General features: G+C 40.6%; 1 protein-coding gene across 4 annotated transcripts in view; it reads right to left on the bottom strand.

Moving 5' to 3' along the window:
- Positions 1 to 16,176, bottom strand: part of angel2 (angel homolog 2 (Drosophila)) — a 55,062-nt gene that overhangs the window by 1,623 nt on the left and 37,263 nt on the right. For 2 of the 4 annotated variants that reach the window (XM_067988927.1, XM_067988929.1), the window contains 5 exons: positions 15,665 to 15,734; positions 11,076 to 11,494; positions 8,380 to 8,509; positions 8,083 to 8,161; positions 2,999 to 3,162 (listed from right to left, as the gene is read on the bottom strand). In XM_067988927.1, the coding sequence (XP_067845028.1) occupies positions 2,999 to 3,162; positions 8,083 to 8,161; positions 8,380 to 8,509; positions 11,076 to 11,494; positions 15,665 to 15,734 (862 nt within the window). Of the gene's footprint in view, positions 1 to 886; positions 946 to 2,998; positions 3,163 to 8,082; positions 8,162 to 8,379; positions 8,510 to 11,075; positions 11,495 to 15,664; positions 15,735 to 16,176 lie in introns of all 4 variants that reach the window. The other 2 variants (XM_067988928.1, XM_067988930.1) reach the window with 2 other exon arrangements.

Genomic DNA, 16,176 nt, shown 5'->3' with positions numbered 1-16,176 from the left:
TGCCGATAAAAATAATTGATCCTTCAACAATTGCCTTTAGCTCCCTTAAGAGCATTTAAAAAAATTTGGACCTGTTCCTCTTAGGCTGTGTCCAGGGCTCCAATCTGCCACTGCAGTGACATGGCACCACTTCAATTTTTCTGGCAGCTGTTGAGCAGGCACAAGCCACCCGCACTCATTCCTGCAATTTCCGACAGGGTCTGTGTCTTCTGTTGGCAAAGCAGGACTCCTGGAGTTTTGGTCCCTACGTGTCTTGTCCACCACTTCTCCCCATCCCCTGTGCCTTTCACTAGTTTCTCTTCTTGTTACCCTCATGCCCCCTCTAAGCTCATCTCCTGCTCCCTTGAACCCATTCTCACTAAACTGCTGACCATCCAACTTTCATTCCGGGATCTCATGCTAGCTGATATTGTAAACTGTAACCTCTCCTCAGGTACTGTCCCCTCCAGTTAAATACAGCCAAAATCACACCCCTCTCCTCAAAACACCCACCCCGACTCCTCTGTCCATGCAAACTACCATCATATTTCCAACCTCCTTTTCCTCTTCAAAGTCATTGAACACGTTCTTGTCTCTAAATCCAGGCCCATCTTTCCCGCAATTCCATGTTTAAACCTCTTCAATCAGGTTTCCACCCTTGATACAGCACTGAAATGGCCCTAACCAAAGTCACAAATGACACTCACTGTGACTGTGACCATAGTGCATTATCCCTGCTCATCCTCCCTGTAGCCTTTGATATGGTCAGCCATGTCATTCTCCTCCAATGCCTCCCTTCTGAAGTCCAGCTCAGTGGGACTGCCTTCACTCGGTTCTGCTCTTACTTATCCGATCACAGCCAGAGCATCTCCAGCAATAGTTTTTATCCCCGCCAAGGCATCGTTACCTCTGGAGTTCCCGAAGGATCGATCCTTGGCCCCCTCCTCTTCATCATCATGCTGTCCCCTGCCAATATCATCCACAGGCATGGGGTTAGCTTCCACATGTACACTGATGACAGTCAGCTCTCTCTCTCTACCTTTCTCTTGACCCCATCACTGCCTATGGTCAGACTGCTTGTCTGACATCCAGTCTTGGATGAACTCCAATTTCCTCTAGTTAAACACGGCCCCTGTTACAAATTCTGCACCCTTGCCACCAATTCCAACCCCGCCAAGCCATGTCTCAGGCTGAACCAGACTTTTTATAACCATGGCGTTCTATTCAACCCCGGGATAAGCTTCCAGCCCTAGTATCCTCTCCGTCACACCTACTTCCACCTCTGTAACATTGGTTGCCTCCACCTCTACCTCAGCCCATCTTCTGGAGAAACTCCTATCCATGCCTTTATCACCTCCAGGCACAATTAATCCCATGCTCTCCTGGTCAGCACCCCCATCTTCCACTCTCCATAAACTTTGTCCAAACCTCTGCTGCCTGTATTCGATCCTGCACCAAGTCCTGCTCACTCATCATCTCTGTTCTCTCTGATTTACATTGGTTCCCCATCTGCCAACACCTTAAATTTAAAATTCTCACCCTCGTGTTTAAATCTCTTCATGACCTTGTCCCTCCCTGTCTCTGTGACTTCCTACAATAAATCCCTCCCCAAATTCTCCATTACTCTGATTCTGGCCTCTTGTGCAACTCCCCCTTCCTTCGTCCCACTATTGGAGGCCGTGCTTTCAGGCCCTAAGCTTTGGAATAACCTCCTTAAACCCTTCTGCCTCAGCATCTCCCGCTCCTTCTTAAAAAACACTTCTTTGATCAAGCTATTGGTCACCTCTCATAATAGCTCTTTGGCTTGTATCCATTTATGTTTGATTACACCTCTGCCGTGGGACATTTTTCTACGTTAAAGGTGCTATATAAATGCAAGTCATTGTTGAATACACTTCTGTTAACTTCCACACTCCCTCAAATTCAAAATCAAGGTGCCAAGGTTGAATCATAAGTAGGTTCCATTATGAACGTGGAAACATGAATTGATAATGAAAAAGTTGGCACACAAAACTGACAACAGAGAGCTAGTGGTATACATGCAGGATTTTTTATTTTAAATGTATTTAAGCTAATCGCTTAAAGGGAAGTACAGAAAACAACACTTTTCCACAAATGTTCCCTTAGTTCTTGTTGTCTTTTAAAAAAAAGTTCTTATCTTATAAGAATTTATGCTTACATGCTTACAAGAATTTATCCAGCAGGTTCTGGATACTACTATTTAATTTGGTGACACTGTGGTAATGATATGACATTTATTACAGGAAGGGAAGTGAAGCCTTCTTATAAAGCATGCTTTTTAAGCTGCAGAATCAGCTGTTTGTCAGCATGATTTTAGTACATTACAAGAAAATGTCAGGGTCCTTTCCTTAGGAAAGACATCTGTAATAAACAACAACTTGCATTTATATCGTGCCTTTAACATAGTAAAATGTTCCAAGGTACTTCACAGGAGCGATATCAAAGAACATTTGACACTAAGCCACATAAGGAGGTATTAGGGCAAGTGATCAAAAATTTGGTCAAAGAGGTAGGTTTTAAGGAGCATCTTAAAGGAGAAGAGGTAGAGGGGTGGAGAGATTTAGGGAGGGAATTCCAGACATTAGGGACTAGACAGCTGAAGGCACTGCCGCCAATGGTGGAGCGATGAAAATTGGGGATGCGCAAAGAGCGCAGAGATCTCGGAGGGTTGTCGGGCTGAAGGTGGTTACAGAGATAGGGAGATGAGAGGCCCTGGAGGAATTTGAAAACAAGGATGAGAATTTTAAAGTCGAGATGTTGCCGGACCGGGAGGCAATGTAGGTCAGCAAGCACAGGGGTGATGGGTGAACAGGACTTGGTGCGAGTTAGGATACAGGCAGCATAGTTAAACAAATTAAACGGATTCAATTTAAGAAGACTCATCTTTGTTACCAGCTGAAGTTAAAACAGGTATAAAGACCATTTGATTCATTTCTTTTTCTTGTAACAGATTTTGAAAAAAAAGAACAAATTCAGATCAGCTGTTGGTTTTGGTTACCTGACTGTGCAGAAACATTATTCTTTGCTGCTGAATAGAAAATATAATCCACAGTGACAGCAGATCTGGAGTGACAGGTGGTGACCTCAGTTTTACCACTGTCTGGTATATAATGGGAGTACACAGACATTAGCTTGAACTTGTGCTGGATAGCAGATGGAGTCCTGTGAAATTCAACAGAATCTTTTTACTGGTTTTCAATTGTCTCTGTTTTACTAAGGACTGCTACATACATTGATATATCACAAAAAATGTATTCAGTACAGATATGCTGTGTTGTTTGAATACAACATCAAAGTTAACAATCATCCAGATTTCAACACAAATAAATTTACTGGCCACATGATAGAAATGATATGAAATTGGACTCAAAGGAAGTTTTGTCGGTTCTTGATTAGGTCTATTAGTGAAGTGCCTCAGTCTTAGAACACTGAGAGAAAGATGTAAAATAAAACTGGGCAAGTTCTCACTAAATATGCTATCAGCCGATCCTGAACATGCATTGACGGTGATAGCTGAGGGGTTATCCAGCTATCCTGGTGATCCAGGAAGTAAAAATCTAACAAAATGGATAATCAACATCTTTTGTTTACTGTCATGCACAATAATAATAATAATAAACATCATCAATACCAAAGGTAAATTACCTAACTTGTACGCCTCTTCATTTTTCAAATGATTTGCATCCTTCATATGCTATAAGAGCTTGCCTAGTTTGATTGGTTTGGGGAAATACATACAGAAATGTTGCACTGACGTTGCAGATAAGTGCTGCATCACATGGTCTGTTACTCCTGTGTGTTATAAAGTCCTAGCAAATGGACCAGTTCATTCAGACCCGAGCTGAAATCAAACTGACTGACTAGTAATAAATTCCTTACCCCAAAAATCTACAACCCTATATATATAGTTGGGTTTTTTGATATGTGGAGAATGTAGATCATTCAAGAATGAAGACTATTCTACAAGATAGGTGTTACCATTCGGGCATTTTCCAGTACTTTTTCGTGAACAGTATGACAACACCATTTGAAAACAGACCATGTCTTTCTCAGATTCTCTGCAGCAGTGCATTAGCCTGGGTCCACCAATTAACCCCAATCATGGCAAACTATGTACTGCAGAGCATACAGGATGCCCACTACATCTGATAATCTGGAAGGTGGAAAATATCTCAACGCTAGATCACTTCTCACAAACTAAAAATTACTGATCAGATTCTATTTACACTTAGATGACTCACAGAAGCAGATATGGACAAAATAATATGCAGCACGTAGTAATTTAGAATATATATAATTGGGATGATTGTTTAAGAGTCCACAGTTCTCCCAGCTCTTTCTGGTAAAGTCTTAAAAGAGATTAAAACAAATTTCTAATGGTAACATGTAAGCAGTTTGCTTATGAAATTGAGTTCACCTGCAAAATGAATCTGCTAGATAAGAAGAACTGTTAAACAATAGAAGATTCTTACATTTTAAAGGATACTTTCCCTTTTGCAGTTGTAAGCAAATTATGTGAGGGTGCTAAAGTAAACAGACAATGGTAAACAACAGGATGACGACTCGGGAGTTCTGGTTGTCTCTGGGACTCTTCTGTACCTCCAAAATCTCATTAAGACACAACAACAATTGGAAATTACATATTAATCACTCCCATCACAGCATGATGAATTCAATTGAGATGAAGAACATAAAAAGCTTTCATAATCAAATAAGCAGTGTCAGATGTACCTACGGATCACCATTTTAACTACCCCTCACACTCTGACCTGTCATTGGTCTTATACAATTGCTCAATGTAAGCTTCAGGAACAACATCTCATACTTCTCCGAAGGACCGTGCAGCCCTCTAGTCTGAACACTGACTTCAGTAACTTCAGACTTTTGGCTATATCCTCATTTTCAAACCTGTTTTCATTTTATATCTGACTCCAAAGTTTTCCTTTTCCCCCATTTTCCTCAGACCTCTTACTTCCTTAGCTATTACACGTCCTTTGTTTCTCTAATGCCTTTTATTTCTTCAATGGTTCCACTATTTGACTGTGATGAACTGATACAACACTCCACTGATGTTTCCCCTCTGTGTGCATTTGCCTATCTGAAAGTGTATGTATATATGAATATATGCAAATGGACAGGAAAAGACTAGCTGATCCATCGAGCCGGTCCCCTCCATCGTGGTGTAACTTTAACACAGTAGATAAATGGAGTTTAGCAACAGGCTCAAGGGGCTGAATGGCCTGCTCATGTTCCTATGAAGTCCTGTCTTTCTGCTGAACCAGGGATTTCAGGAACACACGTAACTAAACATTCGGTTGCTTGCAAACCAGTGCATTCGCTTATAGACCAACTGTAGCTACGTCAATAATACACCTTAGCCTCAACCTTAACTCTAGTTTTGTAATCTCTCCTCGTAATTTAACCCTTGGAGTCCAGGCATCTAGATTTAGTAGAATGATACCTGGACTCCAATGGTTAAATTACGAGGAGAGATTACACAAACTAGGGCTGTATTCCCTGGAATTTAGAAGATTAAGGGGTGATTTGATCGAAGTTTTCAAGATATTAAGGAGAACTGATAGGGTAGCTGGAGAGAAACTATTTCCGCTGGTTGGCGAGTCTAGGGCTAGGGAACATAGCCTAAAAATTAGAGCCAGGACTTTCAGCAGTGAAGTTAGGAAACAGTTCTACACGCAAAGGGTGGCAGAAGTTTGGAACTCCCTTCTGCAAACAGCAGTTGATGCTATCTTAATTGTTATTTTTAATCTGAGATTGATAGATTTTTGTTAACCAAAGCTATTAAGAGATAAGGGGCTACAGCTGGTATATGGAGTTAGGTCACAGATCAGCCATGATCTCATTGAATGGCGGAACAGGCTCGAGGGGCTAGATGGCCTACTCCTATTCCTATGTTCCTAAAAACACCCCTTCCCAGTGCGACATTCTCAAAGGTGAAAGACATTGGGGTGCAATCAGTAATTGGGCGCAAATTGCGCCTGAGAATTGCACCGGTTAGGTAACAGTTCAAAATACATTTGCATAATTACAAACGTAAAATCTTCCATAAACCAGAGCAATCTGGCAGCATAACAGAGCATAATCGTTTATTTTTCTTTCTTTGCAATAAAAAATACTCATTGATGTATTTAAGCTGTATTTAAGAATGGCATCCAGGTGCAGTTATTAATACAGCTGAAAATGGGTTTATCACAAAAAATAAGCATTTTTAATAAGGGTGTCTAGTCTTCCACCTGTGAGTAACCTGATTTTAAAATCACTGAAAACGACTTAAAAAAAACTGTGCTGAACCATTTATTACTTTCATTGGTGTACACTAGTCAGTTTCTTAATAAATTAAGCATTTTTTGATATGTTAAAACGTGCCTACTAGTGCCTGTGTGTCTAAGACAACTAACTTAATTTGAAAGCCCTTCTCGAATCGCCACAAACGGGCACAATTGGCGGAAACTTACCATCCTCATTATTTCGATTGAGAGGCGTAGTCAGTTTTGTGGGTGGGGCCGGCTTCAGCGCAATGATTTTTAAACCAGTGCAAAAGATTGCGGAAACTCGAATTACGCTGGAAGTTACGCCCAGTGTAAATTGAGTTTATGCAATCCTTTGCGTTGGTTCGGCCAGATTGCGTGGTAAAACCAGAGCAAACTAGTGGAAACTCTAGGCCTCTATGCTAGCCCACTGCACCGTCCAATTCTCCAAAATGCACTGCTCTTCAGTCAATGTGAAGTAGTAGCAAGTACAGACATTATTGATTATCCACAGACTGAAGAAAATTGGCTCCTCATCTGATTGCTCATCCCCCAAGCCCCACCCTGAGTTTCTCTTTGAGGTATCGTCCCTCCTTCAGCTTCTGCTCTGAGCAACTCCTCATCCATGGTAGTTTCAACCTTTACCTCAACTCACCTTGCCCTCTCTCTTCTGATTTCAATGCCCTCCTGTCCTCCCTTAATCTCTCCCTCTTTATAAACTCTCCTACCCATTTTCACGGCCACCCCATCGACCCTGCTATCTGATGTGGATTCTCTACTCCCATGGTCTCAATAATAGAGAAGGGCCATCTCCCTCACCTTGTATCCCTCACCACTCATACCCCCCCTTATCCCTTTTCAACCCCTTCCTTGTGTCTGCCCCTGGAAAAAAAACTGTTCCCCAAGTTACTTATAATTACCCTTTCAAATTGCCAACTGGCTAGCCTTTGGTCCTCCATTCGCCATGATACTTTAGCAGCTGCTGATCTGCTCAACCACTCCCTCTTCTCCACCTTTAATGTCCTTGTGCACAGTAAAACCGTTGCTCTCTCCCCTCTTAATCGTTCCCCATGGTATGGCGCCTATCTTCATTCCCTCAAGTCCAAGGCGTGCAGACTTGAACGTATCTGGTTTAGCCATTCATCGCCAGATCTGGCTGGACCACATAAAGCATTATAAATACCTACCCTTCTCTGCCAAAACCACTCACTACTCCAGGTTGAGCCTGGAAAGCAAAGATAACCCCTGGCTTTTTTTCTCCACTACCAACTATCTCCTTAAACCTGTCTCACCGTCAACATGTGAGGAGCTCATGGATTTCTTTGTCACTAAGATTGAGGCCGTCTGTACAGCTGCCTCTGCTGCTCCCCCCTTCCCTTGCCCACTAAGCAAAACCTCCCCTAAGGTTCCCCTCTGCCCTAGCTCTGAACCCATGTCCTTTTCTAGTTTCTTTCCTAGCTCCCCTCATACCCTCTCCAAGCTCAATTTTCCAGGAGATGTGCACAGCGTTCCTGTTCCCCCTTTAAAATCGGGCCCTCGGATTTAAAACAACTTCTATCTTGAAATTTAATTTTAAAAATAAACTTTGTCTTACTTAAAATGTTGCTCTATTTCTTCAGTACGGTTCACTCACTATCTTAATGATATTTATTGTCAGAGTATTGAGCTTGAGAGCAAGTGCCAAATTTCAAATTTTATTTATTAAAGTTAAAATAAGGAGGCAGAATGTTAATAAAATTATTGTGAAGAATAAGCCTCAAATCACATTCTCCTCACCACTGAATCATTCTGAATTTTCAACAAAAAGTTAACTTACAATTCATCCACAGGAGAATGCTTCTTATTCGTGGCATCCTTTAACTCTTCTGAACTGCCCATAGCTTCCAAAGGATATTCTTTAAATTACATAGGAAATATTAATGGAGTTAACAGCTGAGCACATTCTGAAAAAATTGATCAAATCCAGCAGCAAATTTCTTAAAGCAAAGTAAATTCCATTTTTAAACCAAGACCACTGTGATTGCAGTTTAAAACAGGCATTCCACCACACAGAGGACTGTATTGCAAATTTCACGTGGCAGTTTGACATTAAGAGGAATCTTAGAAATCATACCTGCATCTTTGCTCGTATGCTGACGATTCAATGTTTCATATTGACATGCTGGTGAAATTCCAAGGCTTGGTGGCCAAAGTGGCCTTGTCAAAGCTCTCTGGCCCCTGTGACTCTGCTCCTGACCAGATACCTATACGAAAGATAGTAAGTTATAAAGTGTACCACAAAACATTCCGATAAAACTCTGAATTTAGGAGGAATGACCTAAAGCTTGGTCAGAGGGATGAGTTTTAAGGAGGATTTTAAAGGAGGAGATGGAGGTAGAGGTGTATATAGAGGGAATTCTCCGTAAACCTCCCTGCTTCTCGACCTCTCTCATTTAAAAACTCCTCATAGTCCATCCGTTCAAATAAGCTTTGTCATTCTTCCTAATCTCTCTCTTCCTATCAGCTTGTTTTCTTTTCCCTAACTGTTAAATGCCTTGGGACATCTTGGATTTATATAGTACATTTAACATATTTACAAGTTGTTGTTGACTACTTTCCCTCCCAATCTTGACTTCACTGGAGACTTCTGCTGTTGATTTGAAATTGGAGAATGCCCAGAGGGAGAGGAAATTTAAAATCTGCAACAGGAGCCAGACTGCAGAGTTGCTATTTAATTATCACAGCACTGGAGGGCTGGGGAAACGAATTGTGCTGGTTGAAATGAGAAAGAAGAGAGCAAATGTATTTTTGAATGCTAGCTGATACAAAGGCAAGTATTTCAGTATATAGTAGTTTTGTAATCTTACACAAGAATAATGGATCTTTTAGGGTTTTTAGGTGGCATTTTGGGGGAGGGGTGCCAAGTGGGTCATGTTGTAGAAAGTAGATACATCATAGGTTCACAATATACCAGGCTAAATCAGCAAAATATTTGTAGGTACTAACTGAGATGGAATAAAAGTCCAACTTAATATAAAGGCTATATTTCAATCTCATTTATATGTGGCTGTTTACAGTGATACTGGGTATGTACAGAAAGAATACTTATACATTCAGAAAGAGACACAAATATAATTACTGTCATCCAGTCTCATTCATTTTTATCAGAACTAATGAGCTGAAGAGAGCTAGGATAACTGTTTGGTAAATTCCCCAACCCTCACCTGGGAGTGAAAATCAGAATATTTCAGCTCTAGCAAATGGAGCATATTTATAAAATTTTAATGGCTTCAATAGCACTGGCAAAAATTAAACAGTCCAGTGCAACAAGCAATAGTCACCGCTCTAATGACAATTAAATCACCAGGTGAAAATGATACCAATAAACAGAGTTGCAACAGTAGCAATGAAATTCAGCTATAAGAACCGAGACAGTGGATTAGTGGATAATACATATTCTGTTTCATTTTTACAGTGAACTTTCTTTTCTTGCAATCTGATTGGCCAGTTAAGTGAATTGCATTCTGATAATCTAATTGGTCTAAAGGAATCACAAAATGCTACCATTACTTGCTAGCAATCAGTGGGTATCAAGTGACCAAAGCTTCTAATTAGTCACTTACAGCATTTTGAGGGTTGCAGTCACTACTGACTATTGACTGGCAAGCTTCTTATGCAGTTCAATGAAAGTGAGGTTTTTCCTGAAATGTATTTGAAAACAATATAGTGCCTATTAGTTGTCACATGCATACAATTCTGGTGCTCTTATTTAAGGAAGGATATCTTGCATTGGAGGCAGTTCAGAGAAGGTTCACTAGGTTGATTCCGGGTATGGAAGGGTTGTCTTATGAGGGAAGATTGAACAGGTTGGGTCTAAACTCATTGGAGTTTAGAAGAATGAGAGGAGATCTTATTGAAACATACAAGATTCTGAGGGGACTCGATAGGGTAGATGCTGAGAGGAATCTAAAACTAGGGGGCATAGTCTCAGAATAAGGGGTCGGCCATTTAAGACAGAAATGAGGAGGAATTTTTTCTCCCAGAGGGTTGTGAATCTTTGGAATTCTTTACCCCAAAAAGCTGTGGAGGCTGAGTCACTGAATACATTCAAGGCTGAGTTAGACAAATTTTTGATCAGCAAGGGAGTCAAAGGATATGGGGAAAAGGCGGGAAAGTGGAGTTGAGGTAAAAATCAGATCAGCCATGATTTCATTAAATGGCAGAGCAGGCTCGAAGGGCTGAATGGCCTACTCCTGCTCCTATCTCTTATGGTCTTATGATCACATCCAACGGTTGTGGCAATCATTTAGGAGGTATAACCTGTTTTTAATCTCATTTACATTTAACTTTGTTCTTGACTTTTTAAAAAGACATCCATCCTCAATGTTTTTAAATAAAGATCGTAAAGAAAGGTTTATATTTTGAGAGTGTTTTTTATATGGCCCTGAGGGATTTTAAACATAGATTTGCTGTATTTGGCCAGGAGGATGAATGTTCTAAGAAATACAAAGTACTCCAAACCAATTTTTCTCTGAGCAACACGTGTTGGAACAACATTTTCTTTGGTTACTAGATATTACGTCATAGTGCAGTGCCCAAATACTATAAATTAAGATAATTTTTCTCCCGTGATCTCAATACAAATTTTGTTTAAAATCTCATGTTTCCATTGCAGTGTGATAGTTAAACATGAGAGAACTTCAGAGTTTTGAATTCACTAAAGCTAGAGAGAGGTTGGCATGATTCTCCAACAAAAAAGTACCCACTAAGCACGATATATTTAACCCCTTTTATGTTTTGAAATGGTTTTCTTGAGGTTATTGGCAATACCTTTCCTATTGGAAGTCCATCATAAATCAGTTTCCCGTTCCTAATAAAGTTGTATAAAGGAGAACCAGGGACAGAGTTAAAATCTCCACATAGGATGATCGGCCAGTATCCACCTTTCCCGTCAGAGGCCAATTTGTTAATCTCAGCCAGGAGTATTGCAAGCTGAGCCAGCTTGATGTCCCCCCGTCGTGGATTGTATAAGAGATGAGTATTTGCCACACACACAAGAGCAGCAGAATGTGAAAGAACTGGTTGCAGCAGTAGCACAAGTCCTACATTGTCTCTGTCCAGTATTTGGATCATAGGACGATAAAATTCCACTGGGCTAGCAGAGACAAGCGAAAACTTTGAGCGTTTGAAACAAATAGCACAGCCGTCCCTCTTGTTTCCTGTTCGCATTTTGTACTCACAATGATAACCTGCAGAATAAAAATCAAGATATAAAGGTTTTTCATTATAAAAATTGGCACGCCTATTAGAATTTGCTAGAACAAATTTCAGAATACTAAATATATACAAGTGATTGCATAAAACTGGTTTATCTCCAAACTAAGACATGAAAAGGTCAATTCCATCTATTTAACTCTAGTGATAAGTAGTTTCCATGAGAATTGTTTCTGAAAATCCCTAAAGCGCGGGAGCAGCGGTCGAGCCACGCACAATGGCTGAGCTGAGCTCGAAGTGCGGGAGAAGCAGCTGAGCAGAGCATAAAGGGAACCGTGTGAGGAATCAAAAAACGACGTCACAAGACAAACAGGAATGTCGAGGGTAGGTCAGTAAGTATTTAGTTTATTGGTTAATGTTCTTGGCGGTTAGTGACTTTAGTGGTTAGTGTTTTAGTGTTAGATAAACAGTAAATTGCCATAACGCTAAACAAACAGCTTCAATAATTGTTAGCTAACATGGCAGGACAGCTTGGGCTTGTCGCATGCATATCCTGTGCCATGTGGGAACTCCAGAACACTTTGTGTGTCCTGGAAAACCACATGTGCAGGAAATGCCGCTTACTGTTAAAGCTCAGAGTTTCTGAGCTTAAGGGGCAGCTGGCATCACTACAGTACACACAGGAAGTTGAGAGTTTTGTGGATAGTACGTTTCAGGAAGTGGTCACTCTAAGATGAGTTTAGAGTGCATGTGGGTAAATGCTCGTAGCATGGTAAATAAGCTTGGTGTGTTGCAGGCTCATGTCGCCACATGGGACTATGATATAGTGGCAATAACAGAGACCTGGCTCAAAGAAGGAGAGAGTTGGGTACTTAATATTCCTGGCCACAAGGTATTCAGGAAAGATAGGGAAGGAAAGAAAGGAGTTGGCGGTGGGGGGGTGGTGGCACTTTTCATCAAATAAACTATTATAGCACTGGAAAGGGATGATGTAGTTGAGGGGTCAAAGACAGAATCTATTTGGTTAGAATTAAGTGACAATAGAAGAGCTATTACACTGCTGGGTATATACTACAGGCCACCGAATAGTGGAAAGGGTAGATGAGAAAATTTTCAGGCAAATTTCAGAAAGATGCAAAAACTATTGAGCAGTGATAATGGGGGACTTCAATTATCCCAATTATAGACTGGCACAATAACAGTGTAAAGAGCAAAGAGAGGGAGGAATTCCTGAAATGTGTACAAGAGAACTTTCTTGAACAGTGTGTTTCCAGTCCAACAAGGAAGGAAGCAGTGCTGGATCTAGTTCTGAGGAATGAAGTGGGGCAGGTGTAGCATATTTCAGCAGAGGAGCATTTGGGGAACAGTGATCATAATATTAGGTTTGGAATAGTTATGGAAAAGGACAAGGAACAATCAAATGTGAAAATACTTAACTGGAGGAGGGCTAATTTCAGTGAGTTAAAAAGGGATCTTGCCCATGTGGATTGGAATCAAAAATTGGTCGGCAAAACAGTAATTGAACAATGGAAGGCCTTCGAGGAGGAGTTGGTTCGGGTACAGAGCAGACACATTCCTACGAGGGGGAAAGGAAGGGCTCCAAAGCTAGAGCTCCCCGGATGACTAAAGATATAGAGATTAAAATGAAACAGAAAAAGGAGGCTTATGACAAATGTACGGTTCATAATACAGCAGAGAACCAGGCTGAATACAGAAAGCACAAAGGAGACCTAAAAAGGGAATAAGAGGGGCAAAGAGAGATCATGAGAATAGATTAGTGGCTAAAATAAAAGGGAACCCAAAAGTCTTTTATGAACATATAAATAGTAAAAGGGTAATCAAAGGAAGGGTGGGACAGATTGGGGACAAAAAAGGAGATCTTCTTGTGGAGGCAGACGGCATGGCTGAGGTACTAAATGAATACTTTGCATCCGTCTTCACAAGAGACGAGGATGCTGCCATTGTAGCATTAAAGGAGGAGGTAGTAGCGATACTGAATAGGATAAAAATAGATAAAGAGGAGGTACTTAAAAGATTGGCAGTACTCAAAGTAGAAAAAAGTCATCCGGTCCAGATGGGATGCATCCTAGGTTGCTGAGGGAAGGGTGGAAATTGCAGAGGCTCTGGCCACAATCTTCCAATCTCCCTTTAGATATGGGGCAATGCCCGAGGACTGGAGGATTGCAAATGTTACACCCCTGTTCAAAAAACGGGAGAGGGAGAAACCTGGCAATTACAGGCCAGTAAGCCTAATGTCGGTGGTGGGGAAACTTTAAGAGACAATAATCTGGGGCAAAATTAATTGGCACTTGGAAAAGTATGGGCTAATAAATGAAAGTCAGCATGGATTTGTTAAAGGAAAATCATGTTTGACTAATTTGATTGATTTCTTTATGAAGTAATGGAGAGGGTTGATGAGTGCAGTTGATATTGTGTATATGGACTTTCAGAAGGTATTTGATGAAGTACCACATAGTAGAGTTATTAGCAAAATTAAAGTCCATGGGATTAAAGGGACAGTGGCAGCGTGGATACAAAACTGGGTAAGGGACAGAAAGAAAAGAATAGTGGTGAATGGTTGTTTTTCGGACTGAAGGGAAGTATACAGTGGTGTTGCCAGGGGTCAGTATTAGGACCATTGCTCTTTTTGATATATATTAATGTCCTGGACTTGGGCACAGAGGGTATAATCTCAAAGTATGCAGGTGACACGCAACTCGGAAAAGTAGTAAACAATGTGGAGGATAGTAACAGACTTCAGGAGGACATAGACAGACTGGTGAAATGGGCAGACACATGGCAGATAAAATTTAATGCACAGAAGTGTGAAGTGATACATTTGGTAGGAAGAATGAGGAGAGGTAATATAAACTAAATGGTACAATTTTAAAGGGGGTGCAGGAACAGAGAGATCTGGAGGTGCACATACACAAATCTTTGAAGGTGGCAGGACAAGTTGAGAAAGCTGTCAAAAAGGCATATGAATCCTTGGCTTTATTAATAGAGGCACAGAATACAAAAGCAAGGAAGTTATGCTTTTATAAAACAGTGGTTAGGCCTCAGCTGGAGTACTGTGTTTAATTCTGGGCACCACACCTTAGAGAGGGTGCAGAAGATATTTACTAGAATGGTACCAGGGATGAGGGACTCCAGTTATGTCGAAAGACTGGAGAAGCTGGGGTTGTTCTCCTTAGAACAGAGAAGGTTACAGGGAGATTTGATAGAGGTGTTCAAAATCATGAACGGCTTTGACAGAGTAAATAAGGAGAAACTGTTTCCGGTGTCAGAAGGGTCGTTAATCAGAGGACACAGATTTAAGGTGATTGGCAAAAGATCCAGAGGTGACATGAGGAAATAATTTTTTATGCAGCGAGTTGTAATGATATGGAATGCACTGCCTGAAAGGGAGGTGGAAGCAGATTCAATAATAACTTTCAAAAGGGAATTGGATAAATATTTAAGGGGAAAAAAATTAAAGAGCAGGGGAATTGGATTAATTGGATAACTCTTTCAAAGAGCTGGCACAGGCACGGTGGGCAGAGTGGCCTCTTCCTGTGTTGTACCTATTGTGATATTGCCATTACTTCCATTGGCAAATGGGTGGGGTTACTGCCATCACCACTACCTGAGTTGGTGAGTTGGAGGGATTTTAATCGCTACAGCTCTTATCAAGGTAGATCTGCAAATGGCTCACAAGAAATAGTGTTGTTGGTGAGATAAGCAATAACAGTTTTTATTGCTGAAGACAAAACCCTTGCTCCGCTATTACATTCTGTCTGAAGCTGCAGCCAGAACACAAGCGGAATAAACTAAAATTTGAGAAAGCAGCTTTGAGATTATGAACTTATGCCTGCTGAGTAGAAAGTGTCCAAATACATTTCAATTAGGAATATTAAATGGCTGTGAAGGAGATGTTCATCTATTCCATCATGGTTGACTTCAAAACCAACTCAGAGATAAAAATGACATGATTCAAACACACTGCACCAAAAATACTGAATTTCCTAAATTGTAAGAACCACTGAATATTTTCTCAATGTTCTTCAATCATGGACGAAAAAAAAATGAAGTCTATCTGTAAGAGCTGAGCAAGTTCAAGACTTATTTGCTATTAGGCTTAGAATTATGGAACATAAATTGAAGGGCATCTAGTGGTTAAGGCTTAGATTTTCCCCAGTAGAGTACTGTACAACAATCAATCTTACCCAGTGATTCCAATACTGGCTTCAGCTGCAGTCCGTAGTGGTTGTTCTGAACTTCTTGTAAACACAAGATCTAGGAAAGATCAATCAACACAAGCTATAGTGATCCCACATGCACCGTTTCATTATTAACAATTTGTTTATCATACATAATTGGCCAATACCATTTAAAATTGGTATACTCAGCAATTACTTTGCTTTATTTTGAAGGAGCATCACCATCGCTTTTAGGAGTTTCAGCAAAGCTGTAACAAGAGACTATTGCTTGAAAACCTCACTTATTTCCTGCCATGCTGGTAGTCATAAATTATTGCCATTTGTACTGCACAATAATTTTAGTTAATATTATGTGTAAAAACAAATTACATACCCTCTAGAGTTTTTATTCTTCAAATGATCTACATCCTTCAAATATTGTTAGGAGTACAGCCTAGCTTGGCCAGCTGCTAGGCTCACACAGAAAACATTGTCTTATTGCTGCAGGTGAGTAGTGTCACACATGGTCCCCTACTCCA

Source organism: Heptranchias perlo, chromosome 8 (genome assembly GCF_035084215.1).
Source record: "Heptranchias perlo isolate sHepPer1 chromosome 8, sHepPer1.hap1, whole genome shotgun sequence".
Taxonomy (NCBI): Eukaryota; Metazoa; Chordata; class Chondrichthyes; order Hexanchiformes; family Hexanchidae; genus Heptranchias; species Heptranchias perlo.
Note: the sequence above shows the minus strand (reverse complement) of the source record. Positions and strands in the feature narration are given on the sequence as shown.